Source organism: Corvus hawaiiensis, chromosome 11, assembly GCF_020740725.1.
Source record: "Corvus hawaiiensis isolate bCorHaw1 chromosome 11, bCorHaw1.pri.cur, whole genome shotgun sequence".
Taxonomy (NCBI): Eukaryota; Metazoa; Chordata; class Aves; order Passeriformes; family Corvidae; genus Corvus; species Corvus hawaiiensis.
Genome location: NC_063223.1, coordinates 21,960,545 through 21,986,374, shown reverse-complemented (window position 1 = coordinate 21,986,374; position 25,830 = coordinate 21,960,545). Strand labels below are relative to the sequence as shown.

Below are 25,830 nucleotides of genomic sequence, written 5' to 3'. Positions count from 1 at the left end.
TTAGCCAAGAGGCAGAGCCCGGGGAGGGGAGCGTGCAGCAGCTTGTGTGTGACACTCCTTGGCACGCTCGCGGGGCCGGGGAGCGCTGGCACTGCGGGGAGGCAGCGTGTTCCGCACACTGTGTGGGAGGAAACACCAGGCAGCTCGGATTGCATCATCTCCCTGGCTTTTTTTCTCCCCTTTCTTTCTTTTTTGTCTTCCAGATGGTAAAACAAAGGCTGTAGTGAAACCCGTTTTCTCCCAGGAAGGGGTGGGAGGGAATTTTATATGAGCAAGAAACTTTGCCTCGAGTCGAAATCTGGGGCCTGGACTAATGAAGTACCTGTAATTCATATTGTACTAAATATTGCTGAAACCAGGCATGCACTAATCATGAACCGTGCCAAACTATGCATAATTACTATGCTTTCTCTGTAGCAGTAATTAATTTGCGTTAGCAACTTTGATTAATCTTTGTAATCTAAAAGCAAAGTGCTTCTCAGACATGAAAGGCCCTCCAAGTGCTCAAGGTTGTTGTTGCAGCCTCGTGGAGGGTGTTTCAATCCAGTGGGGGGGCAGGAAGGGGACAAAGCTTAAAAAAAATCGAAGTCTAGTTGATATTCATGAACTAATAATTAATAAAAAGAGTTATAGCATTATGTTTTGCCAGAGAATTCATCAGCTAAGCTACAGGCTTCTGTCCACAGTGCATTCATCCTGAAAGAAAAGAGAGTTGTCAGTCAGAGATCTTCTCCAAGGGCTGCTGCAGAGATGGGGGGCTGAGATCCCACCTCACAGAGGGCGGTGATTCAACGTTTCCATCGCTGCAGCGCAAACTCACCCAGAAATTCATTGTGGTCTTTACCTAAGGCCTTGTTCTGGGCAGGGTCTTTCAGCTCTGGTCCCAGGCCAGTCCTTGTGGTCAGTCCCACAAGGGCCAGTTGTGCTTCCTGGGGGCCCTGGAGCTGCCCACTTTCCAACAAAAACGTGTGCTGAGGTCACTGGCTGAGGCTGCTGACAAGCAGAGCCATCAGGTGCTCCTGTGCGAGCTCAGTTCTGACACCTCTGCACATTAAAGTTTCCACACTTCACTGCCAACCTCCCGGGCTCTGCACCCAGAGGAACCCAAGACTGCTGAAAGGATTTGTGTCATCAAAAGGTTCTTGTGATTTACCCAGGCTCCATCAACTACCACATCTCCAAGAGCTAAAATTTCTGAGGCAAACAGAGGTGTCTCTACAAAGCCACTACAAATCCCAGAGGGTTTTTAAGTGACCACGGTGTTGCTCTTTTTCTCCCTCAGCCATGTTAATATTACAGGTATTTTTTCTTGTTTCCTCTGTTAGCACTGTTTCCTGGCAAGGATTGCATGTGATTCATGATAAGAGATTCAGAATGACATGAAAATGTTTTGGAAATGGATGGTCTAGAGATTAGTAACAAGCTTCAGTTTGATTCAGAAAACTTCTGTTAAAAACTGCTGCTACTACCTCAAAGTCTGGGATGAATTCTGTTAGGACAAGTCAGAGAAATATTTTTAAAAGACATAACTCAGTAGAAAATGTAAATGTGATTCCTACAATTTATAGGGTGTTTTTTTTTACAATGCTGATTCAACAAAGGAATTCATTGTGATAGTTTATTTTCTTACAGCTGTAGTTTGTGTCCAAATATTTTATAATCATAAAGTTACCCTCTTGATATCAGTCAAAATAGACAATATATATTGATGTTGAAACAAGCTTTGTAGAGGACATTTTTTTAAATCAGGCATGGGACTTTACATTTATTAGAAGGTGTTCACAAAAATAAGGGTAACATCATGCATATTCTTTGCAACTAAACCCAGTTATGGTTACAGTTTGGAAATAAATTATTTAAATAGACATATGGAGATACAGTAGTACATATACACTCTATTTATGACATTTAGTGTACTGATAACTCCCAGCAATACATCAGAAGTCTACAACCAGCTGATGGAAGGGTTGGATAAGGAGGAAGAAACTGCTTCAATTTCTCACATTATTTATGTGGCTTGACAAGAATGTCAGTGTGAATCGCCTCCTGAATCTGGGAGGCAAGAACAAGTCAAGACTATACTTCTGCAGTACAAAACATTTACACACAAAATACACATGCATTGCAATGCATTGGAAATGGGCAAAGCGAGGAGAAACCCATTCCTCAATGCTTTATTAACACAATTCTACAAAGGAGTCTCAAATAGGATTATATACTTCAGTCACAGTAAGGCCACAATATTACAACGGATAAGGACCTTAGAATTGGACATTCTGTGGGAGCAATGGAACCCTTCCTTCTTTACAGATGTTTTTACACGTTCCTGGGTGGGACCTCACTCACCAAAGTCCTCCTGCTATTTATTTGTGTTTCTGTAGGTTTAACATATTGCTTGGTACAACAGTGAGCACAGTAGAGAAGGGTACTGGCACAGGGAGAACAAAACCTATGGGACATTCACGGCGGTGTCGGACTATCTCAGGTGTACATGAAGCTGGCTAATCAGAAAACAGACTAGCAAAGGATTTCCTCAAGTTCCGGATGGTCTCAGCTTTCGCCTCGTCTTCGTTCACAGACGACCGGAAGAAGGAGGACTCTGTGAAGCTGAAGGCGTTGGTCAAGGACTGCGACTTGCTGCAAGACACAAGCACAACAGGTTCTGCATGGTCACATCGGCCCCCAGCCTCCACCCCCCGAGCACTTGGATCAGTGATGAGCAGAGGGGAAATTGTCCCTGAGACGTGGACAAGGATGGGCTTTCACCACCAGCAGTAGGGTTATGGAGCACACAGTTTTGTACCCCACAGTTTTGTACCCCACAGTTTTGTACCCCACAGTTAGGTCCCACACAGCATTCCCTGCTGCACCCCGACTTGAGAGTGAGACTTGAGGGTAATACTTATTTTAAGGAACACACTGGTGTTTTGTTTTCCTTCCACAGATCTGAATTGGATGATGTGAATTACAGCTTGAGGAAAATGTGGAGCTGGCTATAAATTCAAATCACAACCCAGCAGGGGTGATTAATAATTGTGTTTTGGTTAGGCTGCAAACAGTTGTGCACAGAGAAAAATCAGGTGTCTTACAAGAGTTTGAATCCTTAATTGTAGCGTGCTCTCCCTTTGTCTATATGTATTGAGTATTAGATCCTTAACAGAGGCTTAAAGACGTTATATCTTTAAAAAAATACCTCAAATCAGACATATTTTTTTCTTGTCTATAGGCAGTGCCTGTCAATGCTACTCGATCCTCAGTGCTATCATGTAACTTCTGTGCAAGTTCCCATAAGCATGAAAAACATTACAAGGAAAACAAGAAGGAAAATAGCTAAAGTTTAAAACTTTAACTCATGACTTGTCAGATAAAATAACATCTAAAAATAGGCTTGAATTTAAATAGAACACATTAATGAGTTATCAACTTTTTACAAAGACATCCCTACATTGGTAAAATGAGTTACCTGGTTTCATTTTTATCTCAGTACAACAGATTTCAGTTTTGGCTCTAGTAAAACTGAAGCACTTTCCTTATGCAGATTGTCTCAGACTCCTCATGGTTTGCAGCTTCTCTACTTCTAAACTAATAATGTACAGCAAACAGTGCTGCAGGCGTTTTAGGTTTTTCATAAATTATAGTTGTGCTAATGAGAATAGACTGATAAATGTTTGTTTGTACTCACTGAAAGAGGGAGGGTGGGAAGCAGCACTTGACTTGATTAGTAACACAATAAGTAGCCTAATTAAATATTTATTCACAGATTAATAACATGTACATACAGGTTAGGCAACAGCATGTGGGTGAATACAAAGCATACACATGCAAATAGAGTTAATCCTACAGGCAGGAGATCTGAGCTTTGGTGTGGACCTGAACTGCTTCTGAAAGTTAGAAAAGCTGCTCTTATTATGGCTTACATCTGAAAAACTTTCATTTCTCCTTTGTTATTGTGTTTTAAAGAGAGGCTCTTCCATTTGAAGAAGAGAAAAATGAATCTAGATGTGAACAAAAAGCTTCAAGAAGTAAGCTGGGAACCAGCATGTGGCAGAGTCCTTCTGTAACTGTTCTTAGCTGCTTTTCTTCAACGCCACAAGTTGCCAAGTTAAGTTTCAAACTATAAACTAGTTTCCATCTTGCTTAAAAACCCCACCTCTCTATTCTCTATGTGTATTTAAAGGATGGACGAATCAATTTGAGGCTTATGATTATAAAACAGAATAAAGAAATACATTGTCCCAGGGAGGCAAGGGAAATATTGTCCTCTTTGCACATTGTCATCCAGCATATCTTCGGCACTGAGTTGGGCTCAGGGGAGAACCCAGGGGTGTTTCCCACTGGTGTTAGCACAGGAGTGGGTGGAACAAGGGGATCTGTGTTCCCTGGAGGAAACAAAGACTCCATGTCTTTGTACATACCGGACTAAGGAGATGTGTCTGAGATTCTCCTGGCAGTAGTTGTGCCAGGGCTGCTGTGCTGGAAAACTGCAAACCTCTGCTGATGCCTTCCCTGAGGTTTCTGCTGGCTGGGTTTGAGCTCTGAGGGGGAACCCTTTCCACATTCCTTACTGGATGCAGGTAAATGAGTAAGGAATCTTCCAGAAGTGGGACAACCACTTTTGTTTGAGTTTTGTGCAGCCTTCTCTGGGCAGGGCTTGAGCACATTCCCTGCACAACCAAGGGCAGCATAAAGAACCAATTTGGCAGCCACTGTCCAACATTATCCAGCCTGGATTGTGCCTGAGACAGGCCTTTGGAAACGAAATCTGTTGTCTCAGTGACTGCAAGGTTAAAAGTTGAGCTAGATAAGACTTCCTCTTGGAGTGCAGGCTGACAGCACACCCAGTCCATGAGTCAGTGGCACCAAAAGGAGGAAACAAAGACAAGAAAGATGATGCTTTTTCAGACCTGGCTGAAATTGCACGACTGGCAGATGAAATTTTGTGCAGCGCTTAGGATAGGACTAATGACAGTGGCTTACTTTACTCCATTAGCAGAGATTAAGCTTTTTGAACTATTTAACCTCATTTTAAACTAGGGAACAACATGTACACTCTTCCCCTGACTATTAGACCAACCCCCAAATCCCAGTTACACAAAATCTGTGCCACGAGGAGAAAAAAGGAATGGATAAAGCGACTCTTACTTAAGCTGCGGATGAGACTGAGGCTTCTGTTGTGGCGCAGGCTGTGGCTCTGGCTGGGGCTGTGGCTCTGCTTCCTTTGATAACCTGGAGCTGAGAGGACCTTGGGCCTGGGGCCGTGGCTGCTGGGTGGTGGGTCCGGGCGGCCGCTGGGGCTGCGAGGCTGCGGGCTTTGCTGCCTGCCCCGCGGGGAACACGCGCTGGGGCTGCAATGGCTCCTGGCTTTGGGATTGCATTCCTTGGGGTTGCACTGGGCCCCCTAGGTTCAGTACAAGAAAAACTTCATAATGTTATAGTTGCAAAGAGGCCTTATTTAGACTTCATATCCAACACTTTAAAATCATCCTCCAACGTGATTAACGCTACTTTCGAGGCAAAAGTCTATTCACAAGGACTGCGCTTGCATGGAGGCAACAGCACTATTCACACCTGGTACATTAGGAACTTGCTTGGAGCCCCTATGAATCAGCCTTAGAATTGCTAAATAGCACCCAGTCTATCCCAGGTACTGACTTCAAATCAAATCAATGGAGCTACCCCCAGAATAGCTTTGGCCCAAGGCAGGGAGAGGCTGTGAGATAACTGAACACAGCAGTAATACCTATTTCAGCAAGACATTCACTATTTTCTGTGGAGTTATTGCAGTTTTCTTCCTCCAAAGTCTTAAAATCATTTCTGTAATATTCCTCTAAGATTCACTCTTATAGCAGTATAACAACTTCATGCTGAAATTTTCTGGCTGGTTGAAAGTATTTTCATAACTTACTTAACCCCTTAGTGAGATATGTCAAGAACATTACAAGAAACACAAGAAAGTCATTACTAATTCTTTACCAGGAAGGCACTTTACTGGCAAACTACTGCATGAAGCGTGAAACTACAACGTGCAGGAGAGACTCAGGCTGTGAAATCCATGGCTGAAAGATGCTACAGCATCATCCAGTGGGGTTTTTTCTGCTTTCTGACTGAAATAGTGCTGTGTCAGACATCAGGGCTTGCTGCTTTTATCTCAGTTCCCAGGTCTGACTGGGGTTTTCTGGACTGACGGTTGTTATAACTGAATTTGAACTCTTGCACATGAAAATGCACTCAGGACACCTGACTTTAGGGGAGAAAGGATGGGAAATTCTGAGTATTTGTTTGTATAATGCTTCACTCAGGATCAGAGCTGTTGTAAATATCACAGAACATAACTGAGCAAGACCTTCTGGATATCTGGGAGTTTTTTAGTCTTGCATAGATATTTAGCACAAGTAAAACACTTAATCTGCTCAGGTCTCTAAAAGAAACCCTTCGTATCTGGATGTACTGCTGCAATACATGATTTCTGTTTGGTTTTAAATTGCCTTTATAGTTAACTTTCCCCTTAGTGCATGAGGTTCCAGTGTGTGTGTGTGAGGACAGCATGTGCCAATGCCTCAGTAAGTTTTAACACAGTTGTAGCAGCGTGTTGTGGTGTAGAAAGATAAATAGCACGTACTGAATGTTAAGGAATGTGCCTTCATTGTTTATTAATTTGAACCACTTTTGTAGGAAATATTTGAAGGTGATAACATGGTCTTGCAACATCTTAATAAGGAGCATTTTCTTATTAGTCTCCTTTCACTCAGTATTGAAAACCAGAAAGGTTTCTTTCCCCCACTTGTACGTACAGGCTTGAATGCCAGAAACTTTACACTGAAGACAGATATAACTTTCTTTTATTGCACATTAAGCTGTACAAGAGATTTCACATAAAAGATATACTGCTGTCACATTTCCAGCGTTTGCTCACTTTCTTGCAGCTGGGTTGTACAAAAGGCAACAATCATGAAAGAAACTTTTACCAAAAATAACTCAACAGAACTGAACATTAAGCCTACACTGTAAAACATCTGTTCCCTGTTACCCACAATATTGCACCTAAGCATGCTGACATGCAGAGAGACATCGTGGCTTGTTTCTTGGCTGTGGGATGTAGGAATTGTGTGTGCCCCTGCGAATCCTTCCCAGGGAACAGGCTGGAATCCTGTCTGAGACACCCAGGTCTTCTGCACACACACAACGCACAAATGTCGTGTGAAAAGCACTTGTGAATACTGGCACTACTCCATGCAAAAAATACCAACTGCTTGAAAGGAAAATCAGTCATCAGATTCAGTTCTCCACCCCAGGGCAGTATGGTTTGTTCACTTTTAGGGTGTCTGGAGGTAAGGATTTGTGAACCTGATTTCTAGGTGGAATTTCCTTAATAGAGAACAAAATAGCCAATGCCATCGTTGGAACGATCACTGACCCAGACAAATGCTGATCACTAAAGCAAAATATTCATGTAATTTACTGATAGGTAGTAAACAGTAGCACTTACCACAAACATTTAAATAGCTAATAATGCATACCTTAATTCTCGTCTTACCAGCCAGCTCGTACGAATAAAAGAAACACTAAGAATGATGAGACTCACTGATAACTTTTTCCAGTGTTTGTAGGGAAAACAGGCGTAGAACATCAGGCTGTTTTCCCTTTAAACATAATTGTTTGCACTAAACTAATGGCCACTACTCATCTTTGTACATATTCAAGATGAAAATTATAGTTTTGTGGCTCACTTGCAACTAAGCTTTCTGGTATGCCAGCAGTGTGCAGCTTGTGATTCTAGGCTAGATTTCTCACAGCAGATTAACTGCCTGCCTGTGGAGCTCTCACAACATCACATTAGAAATCACTTAAGTAAAAATCACAAAGAATTTACCTACAGAAAATCTAGCAGTTGTCAGGCATCTCAAGTCCTTTTGCATGTTTGATGTCAAAGCAGTTCTTACAAACCCTATTTATGTGGATAACGTCGGGATTGGATTTTCTTTACAGCTCTCGGGATACTTGTAGGTGTAAAATAGGAGACCTGAGTTGGTAAAGAAAACTGCTGACATTTTTGTCTTGCATTTTCTAACCCAGGAGCCTCAGCTGGTTAAAGGTACCTTGGTCTGCCATCCCCTCACTTCTCAGTGTTTGAAATGAAATGAGCTCTTACAGGAAGTTTAACAGTCCTTGAGGTACTTCTCACCAAATACCCTGGGATTTAAATCTTAGGTAAGTATAAGATTTTTTTGGAAGTATTTGAATTAGTTTTCATTAAAAATCTCCATAGATTACTAATTCAGAATGACAACAAAAGGTACTACTTAATTGAAATAGGATACATTAAATACTCACACTTTCACTGAGATATTGCACATAGGTGGCCCATTTACATAGCTTTGTAGCTAATAATTTAATGCAGAATTACTAAAAATATGAATACCAGTATGTAAAATAGAAGATATTTTAAATATTCCTTGGGAAGAACCGTATTTTATGGAGTCACTGAAAATAGCAGACTTCCACTCGCGTATAAGTAAAACTCAAAGGTTAATAAACTTTATAAAATTATAAATAAAAAGCCTCACTAGCAAATCCTAATATAGACTTTTAAAAATATATCTGGATCACCTACCTATTGGTCATGCACACGCACAGAAAAATAAAGGCTATGAGTACAGTGTGCACACACTCACAGAGTAAGCAAAGGGACGGGGGTTTGCACCTCGGGGGAATTTTACTGAACGATATAGAATACTCCAAAAATACTGTCTAACCATCCATGATGTACAGTGGCACTGGGCTCTAGAGAGGCACATTCTTTGTACACTGTTGACAGCAGCCCTGCAATCACAAGTTTTACAGAGGAAGGTTGGAAAGCATTACACGCACAGACAGGAACAAGGAAACAACCAGACGGGAGAGTTGACACTGCATAGAAAAAACACAGTCCAGGTCAGCACTGAAACAATGGCAAATTGAACAAAACTGGGATGGTTGCATTAAGATTGTTTGTTTCTTTTCTTTCAATTTTTTTTTTTTCCTCTTTTCATTTTTTGCTTTAACCCTTGCTTTTGGTCTCAATTATCTAAGTAGCCTGGACTTGTTTTGGTCCTACTGCAACGCCATTACAGTCGAGAATGTACTGTAAACAACCTTGAGGTGGTGGTCGCTGAGGTGGGATTTTGTTTGGCTCTGGCTCCTTTAGTGATCCACTCTGGAAAATACATTTGAAAACAGAAAAGAAAAAGAAAATAAAATTAGAGTAGCTCGGTTCCAATTTTCCACTAATTTGTCTTTATTTTCATTAGAAAACTCTTTATTGGTGGGGCTGAACATACACTTTAAATTTATTCCCAATACCATTTTTTAATTTAGTTGCTGCCTGACATGATATATGAATCCTGGGCTAGTCCAAAGCTGAGCTCTTATAAGAACTGTTTTCCCTTTGCAGCATGTGATCGGGATGCAGGGAGTGCCTTCCCAAACCTCACCTCCATTTGGGGAAGGACTTTATCCTCAGTTCTCATCACCAGGAACCTTTTTTTTTTTTGTATCTCAATGCTTCTGGTCTCTCTCTCTCTCTTTTGTTTTTTTTAGGACAGACTGAATAGGAAATGGATTTCAACAGATACCTTTGTGTAATTTAAGGAATAATTTATTTTTAACTGTGTTCACTTGTATCCAGAAGCGTTTGCACAGCAGGAGTTTTGCCAGTGACAGTTTCACTTTGACTTGCTGGCTGTAAGTGGGGAGGGAGATGGGCTGCTCCAGCTTCACTGTTTTGCTAAGCAAAATGAAAGAAGAAAGCAAAAACCACAGACAAATAATAAAAATAACTGAAATTACTTCATGCTTCTCCATCTGACATGTTATTAGAAACACATGTAATACTTCACTTTTCAAAATAGGAGGTTTATTTGGCAGCATCCTTTTCACATGGATACTTGTGAAAGGAAAAGATGGGCCTGAACCAAAACCTTGGAGCAGAACACCCTCTGGGAACACGACTTTTTGAGTCCAAACCTTGTCTTAGGCCCATCTCTAATATTTTGAAACGTGAAAGACATTAAATCATTGGACACAATAGCTTAGGATTTTTTTTTAAGGATCCAGAAATCAAATTGCCATCTGTCAAGAGGAAAAAAATGCAGAATTTATTAAAGAGCAAATGCAAAAGCAATTAAACATGTTTCTTGCAGAGCTTACTGCGAGTTTTTTTTCCGATAGATTTGTATTTGATCTCGCTCCTAGTGCTTTATTTACAGAATAAATCTTGCTCCTAGTGCTGTGAATTCCTGCTCAGCAGTGCAGCTGTCAGAGTTCTCAATGGCACAACAACTCTCCAGTGCATGCAGCTGCTGCAAGTTGCTCTGTCTGCTTTAGCTACGTAAATAAAAGGGCACAGGGCAGGTCTGAAACCCTCATTATTCAGTGTTACCAACCTGCAGAAGACCAAATGAGGAGTAAAAATGACCCACACAAACTCTGATCCTTGATTTACCTGCCCCAGTTACACAGCTCCTGGTGAGCATCGCTAAAGGGATGAAGATATGTAGAAAATAAGAAAATTTTGTAAGAAAAGACAAAGCCATCAGAAAATGTCACAGCACTTTAGTGTGGGTGAGAGGCCTCTCTTTTGGTTTCCCTCCTTGCTCTGATTTTGAGAGCCACTTGCAGGAGCTGCTGGGCTCCCCTGGGCACGTTCAGCACCCAGAGTGATTGTGGTATCCACTCTGGAGAATGTGCTCCCTGCAAAATCTGCATTTGCATCAGGAGCTCCTGGGAGACCAGGGCAATTAGCCCAGAGTGGAAACTTGAAAAGCTGTCCTGGAGGAGGCAGCTCCTGCCCTGTCCCAGAGCTGGGATGCTCCTGGCAGCCTCCGCTCCACTCCTGGGGCTGTGGGACATGCAGAGTGCTCTGGGAGGGAAACCACCAAGATTGGGGCTTCAAGAACTCCAAGAGTTTCTTTCTGGAGGCCCAAAGAGACCACGTGACTTTGTTAGAAAGCACACACAGGATTTTATAATTATAATTACCATGATTAGCACACGATAGGCTCCCTACCCTTACCAAGGGCCACAGCCCAAGCTGGGGCTCTCTGCAGTGGCACAGGGTGTCCAGGGAGGATATGAGGATATTCTCATTTTTCCACTAAAACAAAAGACTACGCAGGTAAAACCCATGTTTTATCTAGAAACGCAGGCTGGCAGTTTGAATTCACATCTTTCACATCTCCTTTAATGTTAGAACAACACCTGTGGGCAGGGCCTGTGTCTGCCCCGGGCCCTGGGGCTGGAGCAAATCTGCCATTTGTTCTCGCACCGAGATGTCTCCGGTTTTATCACACAACTGCACTGATCTGACATGACAACACCGGCCCTTGCGCAATCTGCATATCTCTCATCTTCCAAAGAAATTATTTTATCCGAAGTGAAGCTTTCAATAAACATTATAGGAGCTCGCTAATCCTTCCCTAACTCTGCTGGGAGTTTGGAGTCTTTGTGCATTTTCTGTTGAAGGTGCATTTCCCCCTCTCCAGTCACTGACTGCAGCTGTCCTGATTTTACCACCCACACATCCTTTTTTTTTTCCTTTTCTTTTTCAGCAGATATCACCTGGTGCTTCCAGGAACCTCACCCACACTCCAGGCCAATCACATGGGTATATTACTTTGGCTAATTAGCCAACCCACCCAGGCTGACCCAAAATGTCTAATTAGCATTACATTCCTAACTGAGAAATCTTACTCATGGTTTTTCAATGGTCTGTAGTAATCCAGCCCTTTTTGAGAGTCTTTCTTTTAGACAGTCAGAGACCTTGATACTTGATATTAAAGACAGGCTTTGAACCAGCCTTGTTTGCTGCCCTGAGCCAAGACCTTTAATAAAATCCAGGCTCCTTCTAAAACACCAGTTGTTGGCAAATTAACTGCAGGCTGTTCTTCTCACCTCTGCAAGGTGGTGCCAATGCAGTTGTGGGAGCTGCTCACTCCTCTCCGAGCAGAGATGCTGGACCAGACCTGTCCTGCAGATGTATTCACCCCTCTTGCTGATTTTCTGTTTTCCTTTGTTGCCTGGCCTAGAAATTCACCCTCCTGACACCTTCTTTCAGCACAGACATGTTTACCTGTGCTGCAGCTCTGATCTGCAAACGTGCTTGGTTCAGACACTGCAGGGATCAAGGGTTAAATGCAAGATTTTATCATGGAAAATGGCCCTGCACAGCTCCTCATGTGGAGGGTTAAAGAGCAGAATCAGTAGGACAGGAGTGTGTTTGGGATGGTTTAGGATTACCTGAGTGAGGTGTGGTGACTGATGGCAGAAGGAGCCCCTCTGGTTTTCGTTTTGTGGAGCACAACTTTCATACCCCACCCGAATTCCCAAGGAGAAGGGGGTGCTGATGCTGACAGGAACATTCTGTAGGGCTGCCTAAAGGGGCTCTCCTGTTCAGAGGGGTTTGCTGTTTATATAACTGCCCCAAAAAACACAGCTTCACTTGGGGAAGCCCCCAAGCCACATGAATGCTGCAAATACGCTCCAGTGATGTCTCAGCTCTGGGCAGAACAAGTGGGGATTTGGCTGCGTGATGACCTTTAGGAATATTGGCTAATTACAGCCAGAGTACAACCCCCTCTACTTATCTAGAATATAAATGTCTCTAGATGTCCCTGTAGCACTTTCCTCCTTTCCACTCTTACCTGGAACAGTCTCCTTAGAATTTTAGGGGTGGAACTGGCAGAAAAAGCTGTTTATTCTTCAAAGCAAGTGGTATTAGAATTTGATCAGGGCATTGCTTCTTTTTCTACCTTTCTATAAATGCAGATTGGATTCATATACACTTGAATTTTGAACAGTCTGAAGAATGTTGAAATGGGTGGGAGCAAAAGCAGCAACTTGGCAGGGAAATAGCCCTTGGGCAAAAGAGATGCTAAACAGAGTCCCAGCAAAAATTGATTTTGATTTGGCTGAGGTTGAAGACTTTGTGAACTGTAGTTGGAGCACGTAGAGTTGTTTTTGGGTCTCGTTTAGTTTTCTTTGTAATGTAAGGACAGGAGCTTTTCATAGGTATTTCAATATTTGAGGGGTAAGCCACGTTTTTCAGGTCAAGAAGGAGAGGGATCAATTGAGAGTTGCCAAAATATGAGCTGAGTTAGAGCTCATAAAAGAACAGGAATAAATAGTAAAACACTTAAGTAACAGCAGAACTAAGAAAAAATGTGATTGCTAAGGAGAGAGGTCACTGACATAGTTTAAGTAGAGGGTAAATAGTAAATGAATGTTTGAAGTGTCATAGATGGTGATAAACACAGGAGCAAAGGCAGGATGGCAGGTGGGATAAAAGCTAAAAATGAGATGCAGGTAAAAAGAGAACATTCTTCATCTCAGAAATGAAAACCAGCTGACTCATGAAATGCAGAATTCTATACCAGGTCTCTCTAAAAATTGGGATTGGCCAAGGTACAGTGGAGAAGGTTAAGCACGAATAGGACAGGGATTACATTGAGGGTAAGGAAGTGATTGGTGAGGAAAAAAGCAGTTATTGAAGAAAAACTGCTGGGAAGGGCATCAGTGGGATGCAGCTCTCGAGTAGATTATTAATTACTTAAGCTGGCACAAAAAAAAGTAGGTGTGTGCTACTAAAACCTATAGATGATACAGAGCTGGAAGACTGTAGGGCCAAAATATCCTAAAGAAAGAATGAAATGATGAGTGGAGTTTAAAAACCCCCCAAAAAGTCCCAAATCCTTTATTTATGGACTAATGACAGGCATCTGTCACAAAGGCAGAGCTCACTCACTCGCTGAAATCGAATGGGAAAGATTTGTGAGGAGAAAACCGCAGAATGTCATCACAACTCAGTGCAATGTTTGCACGAGGTGCTGGGCTTGCTGCTGGGTCTCAGTGCCACCAGCCCTGCTCACAAAAGTGCTGTCAAACTGACCAGGCTGTGCCTGCAGCCTTTGGAAGAACCTGTCTGCTTAGTTTAGTAAAATGAAGGGGTTTTATAAACAGAAACTGGGGGCAAAAAGCAAGCCAAAGGCCAGTGGAAACCAGGAAGAAATGTGTATAAACTGAGTCAAACTGGGCTGCAAATAAGCACGTGCTGTACAATTCAGCAAAGCAGTGAAATCCTGAAGTGGAGCATCCAAAAATACAAAACTTCTTAGTAACTTGGTGCTTCCTGCTTCATCCATTCCGTGTGCAGTGAGTGTGGTGGGGTTTTTCCTGGGTGCTGGTTCAGACCTTCCCCTATTCCAGGTGACTCTGGCTCAGGTGATTTATCTGCCCCACTGCGTGCCACTGAACAGGACGACAAAGATTTTGCTATTTGTTGTTTTTTATATTCCCTGTGGACTGAGAGAAACAGTGACAGCTACCATGGGGAGATGAGTTTAAAAAAATCCACCTTCCTGTTGTCTGTGCAAAGGGGGCAGCTTTTCAGAGGTTTTTGGGGTTCCACTGCCCAGCCTTGCCCTTCTGCACTGAGGGAATCTGTGTGGAAAACACACTCGGCAAAAATGGGGCCAGACTGGGGTTTTTTCAAGCTGAAGTTTTGATAAAGAATTCAAAAACTTAGAGCAGCTTTTGTCGTTGCTCAACCAACTTTCCAAAGAACCTCTGCAAAACCTGTTAGAGTTTTTCCCATAATGGGTAGGAAATGACTGCTCAGAGCAGAAAACAAGCAAAACAGTGAGATTTTTACTTGGAATAGTATTTAAAAAAATGCACTGAAAAGGGCTTTTTTTAAAAAAAAAAACATTAAAAAGTACTCTAGCTTAGATTTTATAGATTGTTTTCCATTGCTAGATAACTAATTACTCCCTAGACAATAGTTTCCTGCTTGAGTATTTTTACACAAGATCTTAAAAATCAGACTCATAGAAATGTTTGGGTTGGAAGGGACCTTTAAGATCTCTTTTCTTCCAACCCCACCTGGGCAGGGATGCTCCCAGCAGAGCAAGTGGCTCAGGGAAGATGAGCATCCAGCAGGGACTTGGTGCTGTTCCCATGGACTCTCCAGCGGTTTCCCTGAGATACTGGAACAGCTGAAATCCCACTGTCCATTCCAGCCCTATTTTCTGTTATTCTGCTGAACAAAAAAAACCCCCACCTCTCAATTTGATGAGGTTTCTGGAGAAGTAGGATGTTGATTTATTAGGGAAAATGAATTTCTGAAGTAGCATCAGTTATTGAAGCTTTCTGCTCCCTTCCACGGCCAGGCAATAATTCCACTGGACACGGATGCAGCTCTTTTATTGCTTGAAGAAGTCAGATTTCCACTTCTGCTTTTGGAGCAGGGAACATTAAAACCACGCAGCGGCACAGCAGCTTCCAGGCAGCTCTTCCCAGAGAAAAGGTTGTTCCCCACAGACAGGGAGGGGATGTGGAGTCTGGGATAGCAGCGAGCTCCCCCATGTGCTGACACTGCGTGGGATGGGAGTTTGGAGCAGGGGAAGAGCTCAAAGGCAGATGGAAAAGCAGGGAGAAAGGGTACAGCACATCCAGGGGAACATCCTGTGACTGGCAAGGAAATTTCCTCTCTCTTTCCCAGTGTACAGAGGAACCTCCGCATTCATACTGGATAAGGTGGGGCTGATAGTGCACAAATCCTGTGCTGAGGGTGGAAATTGTAGGGAAGGCTTTGACCCCTGAGCCCAGGGACTTTGGGTGATGCTGTGCTGTGTCTGCCCCTCCAGTCTTAACAAAAAGTAGGTTATTTTTATGACTATTCTGAAATATGGGATGACAAGTGATCCGTGCATGAACAGGAGGGGCTTCGGGTCTGCAGAACTTCACCTTGAGCCACAGAGATCCATTGTTACTGGATCCACTCAGAGCTGAAGTTTCTCCTTGGAAACAAGAGAGTCTGGAAAAAAGATCATGCAGCAGCCTCAAGTCCGGTTGAGAATCCACATTTTGTGTTTTTAGGGTGACAGAGCGGTGGAGTGGGAGGGGATGCAGAAAAGAGGCCCTGGGAGAGACCCCTGAGCCCTCCCCAAATTAAAGTGGAGTTCAGGGCTCTGCTAAGAGCCACACACAACAACCATTCATGGCTTCTCTTCGTGCTCCTCGTGGTGCTGCTCCAGCCCACAGCCGCCCACAGGAGCTTTGGGGGCTGCTCTGAGCTCTGAAACCCCCCCTGAGTCTCTGTGAGAAGTTGAGAGACCCTGGAGGAGAATTTTGGAGCAGCTGAAGACGACTTTGCTCTGCTGGCAGCTCCAGAAGTCCATCACCACATTCCAGAGTTGGAAGTGTGTCTGTGTGTGAGGGTTGCTTATTTTTTTTTCCTATGGACAAATCAAGAGTAGATGGAAATGAGCTGCTCTGGTTTGGATTCTTCCGTAATTTCTCTTGGTGCCTTGTTTAAAGGTTTTGACACACTTTTAGCACATGGTCCTTATTGAAAATAAACCATGGCAGGGATGCCTGGGGAGAGGGGCAGAATTCCTGCAAGTTAAACATGGAGAAAGGCCAGCCAGCCCTGCTGAACAGGGTATGATTTAAAGGTCAGAGAAATCAAACAGAAAAGTCAAGTGGAGACAGGGAATAATAACAAAAAAAAGTAGAGAGGAAACACCCACCACGGGGTGGGGAAAGGAAGGGACACCAAGGAAAAGCCTCCAAAAAAAAGATATCTCTGTTAGGTTCAGCTTAAATAAACCAGATCAGAGAGTAAAAATAGATGAAAAATAAAATAAAAAATCAAAGGATGTTATATATGATGGTAATTACAGCACTAAGACAAAACAGAGATCCAGCCTGGGCTCTCCTGTCCTGTTTGTGTCTGTGGCAGCTCTTCCCTGGTCTGCAATGATGGGATCACTGCTTCCCTTGCTCTGATTTGGAAAAGGATGGGGTTTGCTCTAGAATGGAATGAGGACAATTTTTGCAGTTTCCAAAAAAATGCCTGTGGGACCAAAAAGCTGCTTCTCACAGAAGAACAGACAGGCCACTCCATCGTGGTGGGCTCAGGATTGCTTTAAACCCCAATTATTTTCTTTCTTCTTGAGGGAAGGGAGCATAGAGTGTCAGAATTCCCAACACCACTGGCAGACTGTGAGACGATCAGGAGATCATGTGGCAGAAGGTAACAAAAAGTTAAGAAAAGCCTCATTTTGCGATGTGAATGAAGACAAAAGAGAATATTATTGTTATGATCTTTAAGATAAATGTGGAAAAGTATCTATTAAGTACTTAATACAAACAAAACTTAAAACAAAACCTGTCTTGTTTTTCAGTTTTACCAGCACTTTGTGGCCTTCTGAGTTACAAAATCAGCACTAAGGCTGAAGCACTGTATCCTACAGACAACTGAGGTCACCCAAAACCTCCTGGGCCTGAAGCCTGACCCTGTCAGGGGCTTTTTCCTTTGGGATTCTCTTCTAGTGGGTACTTTCGTGAGCAGCTTTTTCTCTTACCAAGTTTGCCTGGCCTGTCTGCAGAAATCAGTTAATTTTTCCAGGTACACTGCTGGTGATATGCATTCAATGTAGAGCACTCAGAAATTTAAAAAAAATAATAAAAATCAGGCTACACCCAGAAAGCTTCATTTCATTTGGACAAATTTCTGTTATGTCAGTAGAAACTTTGACCAAATAACCCTAAACCTTTAATATATTCAGTATATTCTTCTATATGTAAAGGCCGTCAGATCCCTTCAGAAGGGCCCTGTGAAGGCACCCTTGGCTGGTTCTTGGCACATGGAACCAAGCTGAGCAGCATCACCATTATCTGTGTATTGATTTAATCACCCTCATTTGATGGACACATTCAGGGCTACAGCCCCAGAGCGTTTGTGCAGAGATTTATCCCCAGTTATTTACCTGGGACCTCTGTTCAGGGGAGACTCAGAACCAGCTCTGAGCAGCTCCTCTGTGCCTCCCTTGGCTCTCACTCCATCTGCTGGTGCAGGAGCTCAGGAACGATTTTAAATCAGTTCTTTTCACTTTCACAATCTCTTTGTTAGTCAAATTTCTGCTGAAATATTTATATGTTGTGTCCTTATCGATATTAAAGGTTTCAGGATTTATTTTCCTGCATGAACTTTGTGGTTTTGATACCTTTCAGTACCTGCAAGTCGAGTTCAAATGTTTAAAATAAATCGAGCTTTGCTAATGAAATGGGGACTGTTTTAAATACATGAACATCCCTTATCCAGCAGCTACAGCTGAGTCCTGCCTCCATTGTGGCCTCTGTGCCTCACGTGCAGAACCTGCCCTGCTCAAGGCAGACAAAACAACCTCAGTGTAGGAAAAAAACCCCCATCATTTTATACTTGTGATAAATAAATTTTACTGGCATGAACTGTGTCCCAAATGTGGCCTTTTACAAGGATGTGGTGGGCCCAGGCTCCTACTTGTTTATTTTCTGCTGCTTTTCTTAATTCCATATGTTTATATTGGGATCTGAAAGAGTAACAGCTGCTCTTATATTTTCACTACCATAAAATAGCTAAGAGTTTATAAACCCCTTTTGATTAAAATAAGCACACACAGATAAACACTATGTGTGTGTGTGTGTATATATATATATATATATACATACTTATATTTGTGCACATTAAGGTAGCCTATTAAAATACATTCCATGTTAAAATAATGAAAAGAAATTAAGAAAAATGCATTACAATAACATGATGAAAAATTTTCGAGTAGGGAGAATTTGCTGATTTGTAAAACATACAGGAAGTACCTTTCTTAATGTGCTTCGGCTCGTGGAATATGATGTAAAACCTCGTAATAATAACAGAGAACTCCCCAGCTCATTGATTCCACAAGAAAATCCACAAGGTGTCGCTGGGATGCAAAAAACCAAAATACTGCTGTGAGGGGGGCACCACCTCCAGCAAAAATGACGCTTTTCAGAATGGCTTTTGACTTAAATGCCCTCTGGAAGGTTTTGCATTCCGTGTTGTGTGATTTATGTGCCCCAGCAATATTTTGCCTTGCTCTATGTGAGTTTTGATGCCAGTGGTTTAAATTCTCTACCAGTATATTTAGGAGGGCATCCACAAGCAGCCTGTAAATATTTTGATGAGAAATTACTTAATTATATTAAATATTGTAATTTATCTTACCAAGGACTGCGATTTAAAAGGACTTTTATGGGCAGGGGAAGTGGTGGAGAAGAGCCAGGGAGGTGTTTGGAGGCACTGATGGCTCTCAGAGTGCCCACAGACCTTGTGAGGTGCACGAGGAGCAGGGGAAACCTCGGGGGTTGCTCAAGCAAACTACAGAAAGTGCTCAGTTGGTCTCCACATGGACACTCTGTGTGCCCATGGCAGAGCTGGGGCACTCAGGGGAATCTCAGGGGAGAGCTTGGAACGAGAAACAATCGGAAAGAGAAACCACTGCAGAGGGATGCAGTAAAATCCTGTTTCTGCAGGGTCTCTGTGCTGCCCTCCTGGAGCAAAGAGAAGTCAGGCTGATCCCGAGTGTATTTAAGATGCTGTTCCACAGCAGCTTTATGGCCTCGTGATGGCCATTTATGCCCTGTTTCAATCTCTTCCTAAGAGAAGGAAATTCAGCATGAGTGGGTTTGGGAGTTGTTAGGTCATTTAGCAACCTCCTGAAGGCAAGCTGTCCTAAATCCCTCTGTTAGGACAGACCTAATTCCATGAGGGGTGATCTGCTCTGCAGGGCCCTCAGTGAGCCCCTCCATTCACCCTCTCTCACACAGGATAATTCAGTGTGGCCTTTTAATTGGTTTATTTTATCAGGCAGCTCCTATTCTGATCAAGGGTTCCTCTTCTAATCAAGGGTGGAAATTGAAGTGAACCTCTATGAGACTGTGAAAGCGAAAACTAACTTAGGGATAAGCCCACACCCCAAATTTCATGCAGAGAAGTTTACTCCTAGCAAGCAGACTAATGCTGAGTTCTCCATTTCCATATAACTCCATGAGGGAATCCTTCCCAATTAAATGTGTTCCCTTCAGCTAAGGTCAAACCAAATGGCTGCATTTTCTGCTCATCATCAAAACTTCAGTGAGTTGAAGCAAATTGCTGCTCACCATAAGCAGTTTCCTTTAAGAAATCCCCAGTAAATCCCAGAGAGGGAAGGTAACAGAACTGTAGCCAATCCTATGGAAACCCAGGAGCAGGGAGTTTGCTGGTGGATTGCTTTTCTCTCTAGAATTCACACTTTTTGTTATTTACACTATGGCCACACATGGTTCAATTTTCTTTCTGGACATGGAACAATAAAATTGGATAAACAATATCATAGAAAGGGTCAGGGAATGGAGAATACATTGGGTTTGTAATTGGTTTATTAGCACTGTGCCACTCCTTTCTTTTACACCACACAGAACCAGGATGTGGCTGGGAATGCTCTGCTCTTTGTGATGTCATCATGTTATGGATATTGGAGCACACACTTCTTCCTTCTTGCCTTCCATTAAGGATAACAAATCCCTTATTCTTTCGTGGATAATGCAACAGGACTGAATGAACATTTTCCCAACAGGATTTCCCTCAGCTCCAGCTGCTCACACGCCCATAAACATTTGCATTTTATGGTGATTCTCATGGACAATGTCATTTTCTCTGCGGAATTTACTCCAGCACAATTCACCTCAGCACCTGATGGGCAGCTCTGAGTGGATGTTTGGCCATTATTGTTTCATTTGTTTGACATCATTGCTTTATATTATTGTCCAGGAACGAGCCTGAACCAGCCTGCACTGAGCCACCTCCTGCAGAGCTCTGCAAACCCAGAGCAGAACTTTGGCCAGTGGTGTTTCCTGGAGGCAGAGATAAGTGGTCCCACTGACTATTCACTGGGTGGTTGAGCCTATTTACTTGATTTTTAGGAAAAATTTGAAAAAGGCTTCTCTAGAGACCTGTCAAAAGCAGTCAAAGAGGTTAGAAAATATGTAAATTCAGATTTCCACAGTTTTATTGCCTGCAAGTAGAGCAGGCAGAGTTTATGCAAAACTTTTAAAATCATATTCCTAGATCAAGTTCTCTTATGTGTTTTCAGCATGGTTTGGGGTAAAACAAGCTATCATGTTTGTAAATAATAGAAGAAACTTCATTTCGTGGAGGATTTTTTTGACCATATGTAGTTTTAACAGATAGAACTTCCCTGAGTCTCCTCCTGCCCAGCCCCTCTGCCCTCTGTGCACCAGCAGAACCTGCTACAGAGTCTGGGCAAGTGTTTATAGGTAAATAAACAGGTAAAGTACAAAACATATATTTAAAAAATCTCCCCACTGAGATATCGCAGATTTAATGGGTTTAACAACCCCATGCCCTGCCCCTCTGAGGTTTCCCTTTGGAATTTGCTCCCTCTGGCACTGTGACAGGGAGAGCCTTGCCAGCCTTCAAAGCACACTGCAGGGCCAACCATTCCCACCAAGACCTGGCTGCCCAGTGCTAAACAAAGGCTGATTTTCCCAATCGTTGATTTGTTTTCTGATGGATGCTTAATTGGAGTGGGACTGACCACTGTGGGCATTTGTAAACTGAGGCAGGTTTGTATGCACAATCCACCCAGTGCTAGAGTCTGGACTAGACGAGAAACACTTTTAAACCCCCCAGATAATAAGGAAATTCCAGATGTGGCACATCTGGAGCTGTATGATTTACCACAGGCTGCTCATTTAAAAGCAGAAGCAGCAAAACACAGCAGTTACTCTTTGACACCTCCAGTACTTTGGTTTCCAAGGCCATGTCCACACACACACATGAGGCTGATTTGGGATAAATCACTGGCTTTGCATTTTGTGTCACCTGTAGGAATGGGCAGTGTCCCCTGCCCTGCAGATGAACGGGGGGTTTCTCAAGAATAGGAAATAATTTCTCACATTAGAAAAGGAGAACTGAAAAATTTCAAAACTGAAAGGGACAGCTTTGTTTTAACAGATTGATTTTACTCTTAGCAAAACCCAGCTAAAAATGAACTACACACGAGGAGTTGTCTGCTTTAAATTCTAAAAATGTGTTTCATGATTTTCCCCTAAAGCTGGGAAGATTAATGGGGATTTGCAAACAGGATCTTCAGCAGAAAATCAGGTCCCCTTTACCTGCCCTAAACTGGTATAACGAGGCCAATTTTAAGAGTCTGACTAACTGAGAGGAAAACTAACAGATATTGCAAATATTCTGAAGGTTCTGTGGTTTTCACAGCTTTTTTTTTTGCTCAGGTGCAATCCATAATGTAAGGATAGGCTAAGGAAAAGAAGGTTAATGTGGAATAACATCCTGCTGCCATCAGTAAAGGCTGAATCCTTCAGGAATAACCTAAATCAAACAGGAACCTACCAGAAGTCCATCATCCCAGAATATTATCTCTACATTCATCCAAAAACTCTGGTTTCAGAGAAAAAAACCCTTTCCATGGACACGCTGAGTGACAGCAATGACTGAGGAATTTAGGAACCTTCTAAAAATGCTCCTTGGATCCTATTTTCATTCTGGACTCAGGTAGGCAGTTTTCCTTTGGGAATGCTTGGAAACTTTATTTACACACAACAAAGAGCCAGTTCCTTTGGATGGCAGCAGTAACAGTAAACCCTCCTCCTCCCTTGGCTGCTCAGAAATCCAGGAAAGCCTACCCAAGACCTTACCTTTTTTTCCATCAAAATGTGAAATATCAAGTGTGAATCTATTAATGTGACAGTGATGTCTGTTACTGCTTTAAATTTTGATTTATGTCGACTTGTATTGACTGGGTAACTCCAGCTTTGCCTCTTTGCTTCCTTTTAATAATCTGCTGGATAAACTGCTGCTCCGAAAAGGAACTATTTTGGCACCAGGTGATTTATTTTTCCCCCTTCTTGTCTTTCTCTCTCAGTGAGTGCCCTTTACAATGGACTTGAGCCATGTTGGACGGAAACTTCTCCATTGTATGTGGTTCTGTGGCTGAAACAAATTTGTGCTTAGTTTCAAGTGGCTACAACATAAATAGAAGCCACACCATTTTTTTTTTCATGTGGGACAGGGTATTTTTATATCTTAAGGCATGATGAGATATTTGAAGAACAAATTAGTCATTCTGCCTCAAGAACTGGTCTGTCTGAGGTGTGCCACAAAATTGTTCTCAAATTGTTTACCTGGTGTGGAGCCTGCTGGGAGCAAAAATAGATCCTTGATTTAGGCTTGGTAATTCCTGTCTTACAGTTTGGCTGATTCTGGGGTTCAGCTGATCCCTGTGGAGGGCAGAGGTCCAGGGCAGCACCAGAGCCCTGGACAGGTCATGGGCAGGGTGGATTTGATGGATTTTACCCACAGCTTCTCTGCTGTTCTCTGAACAACCTGTTCTCGCTCCTTACCACCCTCATTGTAAAGAACTGGTGTCTAATCTAAATATTTTTCAGTTTAAAACCATCCCCCTGCCACTCAGTCTTGGTAAAAAAAGGGTTTATAAGCATCTTTTAGGTACAGAGCCACAGGTCACCACTCGTTACTGGTTTCTATTTAAACATTGACTGTAACTCTGGGCACAGACACCCACCCAATTCCTTATCCATCAAATTCCACCCAGCAGATCCACACCTCTCCAAACTTTGCTGTTCTCTGAGCCCTTTACAAAAATGCCACACTCCCTGAAGTTATTAAAAGGATCAGTAAAATAAACCCCACACTTTGTAAGCAGGGAAATGGAGACACAAAGGTGATTCCTGAAATCCAGCTGGTGGCAAGGCCAGGGGCAGAACTCTGCATCCCCACACTTTAACTGTCAGGCCAAGCAAGATAAAATAAATGAAATGCATCTATTTGCAACCTTTGACCCATGTTTTCTACTATGCTGAACATATTTCAGGAGTTTCCTAGATTTCTAAGGTATTTTCCTGAATTGCAGCACATTAAAAAGTATTATCATGTAATTAATTTCTCACAAGAACAAGAATTATTGTCAGTATTCTTTCTGACACCCTCAGGGCAAGGGTTCTCCACGACAGAGCTTCTTAGTATTTCCATGATATTTTATATATGGGATTGAAAGGAAACAGTACAAAGCCCACAGGGATCGTTTCCTGGCAGAAACACAGCAACACTTGCACTTCTTGATTCTATTTGGAGACAATCTCACTGAACTATAACAAACTGATAAAAATGTGTTGGTAGGTTCTCAGATCCTTGATGTTCCACAGGCGTCCAAATTCTCAGAGGAAAAGGTTGAGCTGAAAATGATAGACCAAGATGCTCTATTTGAAAAGCACAAGTCTCCTACCTGAGGCTGCTGAGTGGCAGTGGGTCTCTGAGGAGATGGAATAGGAGTTTTGGACAACATTTGGTTCATTTTGCTTACGACTAACTCGGTGATGTGCTGCCTGTCTTCGGTCTGGTGCTCCCCGATCAGGGGCATGGCACAGTCCATCACCTGCAAATGCAACAGGACATCAGTGCTGGGAAGGAAATTCCTCCTCCTCTGTGCAGAAGGGCACAGATGGATTTACAGGATTGCTTTTAGCAGAAGCGCACGAGAGCTGTAGGAATTATATGGTTTCCATCAGAAAATGAACAAGAGAACAGCAACTTGGCAATGCCCTCCCCTTCCAATCTCCCACGAAATACAGGTTCAGTTCACAGCTGGGCACACACTTTGGGGATAGGAATGGGAAGCACAGGGCTGATAAGGAAAATGAGATTTCTCAGGCTATCCAGTGGTCTGAAGCAACTCCTGTCCTGTTCTCCTGTCTCAGCTGAAGGTTTCCTCCCCTGCCTGCTTTGGCGGCTCACACTGTGTTCATGAGCTGAATTCCAGCGTGGAAATGCAAAGTAAAACTTCAGCTTCCTAGCAATTTGTGGAATTTTGCTAGGGAAATCTGGGTCCCTATTGATTCACTAAAAACTTTAAACAACACCTTATTGTTATTGATACCCTTTTTAAAAAAGTAGCGTGGCTGCAAAGAATAAGTAAGAATTTCTACAAAGAAAGCAGGATGGCAGAGAGGCAGCTAGAAATGGGCACATTCCCATTCTAAATGTGACAGGTGAATAGTGCTCAGTGGTTACTTATTGCAGCTATTGTGATGAATAAAACTCATACTGAATTCTGCCCCTTCAGTGGGTCCCAAGCATTTGTTACTTCTCCAGAATATTTGTTATTTCTCCAGGATATTTGTTATTTCTCCAGAATATTTGCTGTTTCTCCAGTGTATCCACTTCTGCCACATCTGTGTTTGTTTTAGGGGAAGTAAAAGCATAACATAATAACCACAACTATTATTCACACTGGGCATTCCTACTTAAAAAAATAATAATAGGATTTAATTCACTTTTGAGAGACTGCAATCCTTTTTCTATGTGCATCAGGGCACGTCCATGTCACCTGCACTGCTGCACCCTGGTGTCTCTCACAGGTCAGGGTGGAAGAATTTTGTTGTCTGAGGGGTGCACAGGGATCAGTCTGAAGAGCACGAATGCACCCACATTGTACAGATCCCTCCTGAAGAGGAAGGGATTTAGTGGGAGCAAAACTCGATCTCCCAACCTCCACAAAACATCCCCTTTATTAACAAAGAACACAGTTTTCCCTTCCTTCTTTTAGATATTCAAGGGTTTCTAGGAATTAGACACAGAAGTTGGGTGTTTAAAGAGACATTTGGATTTAAAAGAACATTACACCTTGCAGTAGTTGGGAAGGAGCTGCCTTATAAACAATATGACCTAACCTTGAGCTTTTCAAACTATGGTGAGTGCTACAGAAATTCTTCCTGAGTGACAAAGGCTACTTTGTTCCCATAATGGGATTAGTTTGAAGTCCCAAATCATTTCCATTTTTCTTCTGTTTGTTCATTTACAAGATTCACTGGCACTGTGTGCTGGCAACCAAAATGCTGGCAAGGCTTGTGCTGGGATTTTCAGATCTAGGAGGTCCCCTCTGAGCTTCCTCACAGCCA

The 25,830-nt window shown here is 42.7% G+C and overlaps 1 protein-coding gene across 1 annotated transcript in view; it reads right to left on the bottom strand.

The window, feature by feature from the left end:
• Positions 1 to 1,604: 1,604 nt before the first annotated feature.
• SYN2 (synapsin II) overlaps positions 1,605 to 25,830 on the bottom strand; it is a 153,712-nt gene continuing 129,486 nt past the window's right edge. The window contains exons 10-13 of the mRNA XM_048316162.1: positions 24,159 to 24,308; positions 9,133 to 9,193; positions 5,143 to 5,398; positions 1,605 to 2,637 (exon numbers count right to left, since the gene is read on the bottom strand). Coding sequence (XP_048172119.1) covers positions 2,502 to 2,637; positions 5,143 to 5,398; positions 9,133 to 9,193; positions 24,159 to 24,308 — 603 coding nt within the window. The 3' untranslated portion in view covers positions 1,605 to 2,501. The remainder of the gene's footprint in view (positions 2,638 to 5,142; positions 5,399 to 9,132; positions 9,194 to 24,158; positions 24,309 to 25,830) is intronic.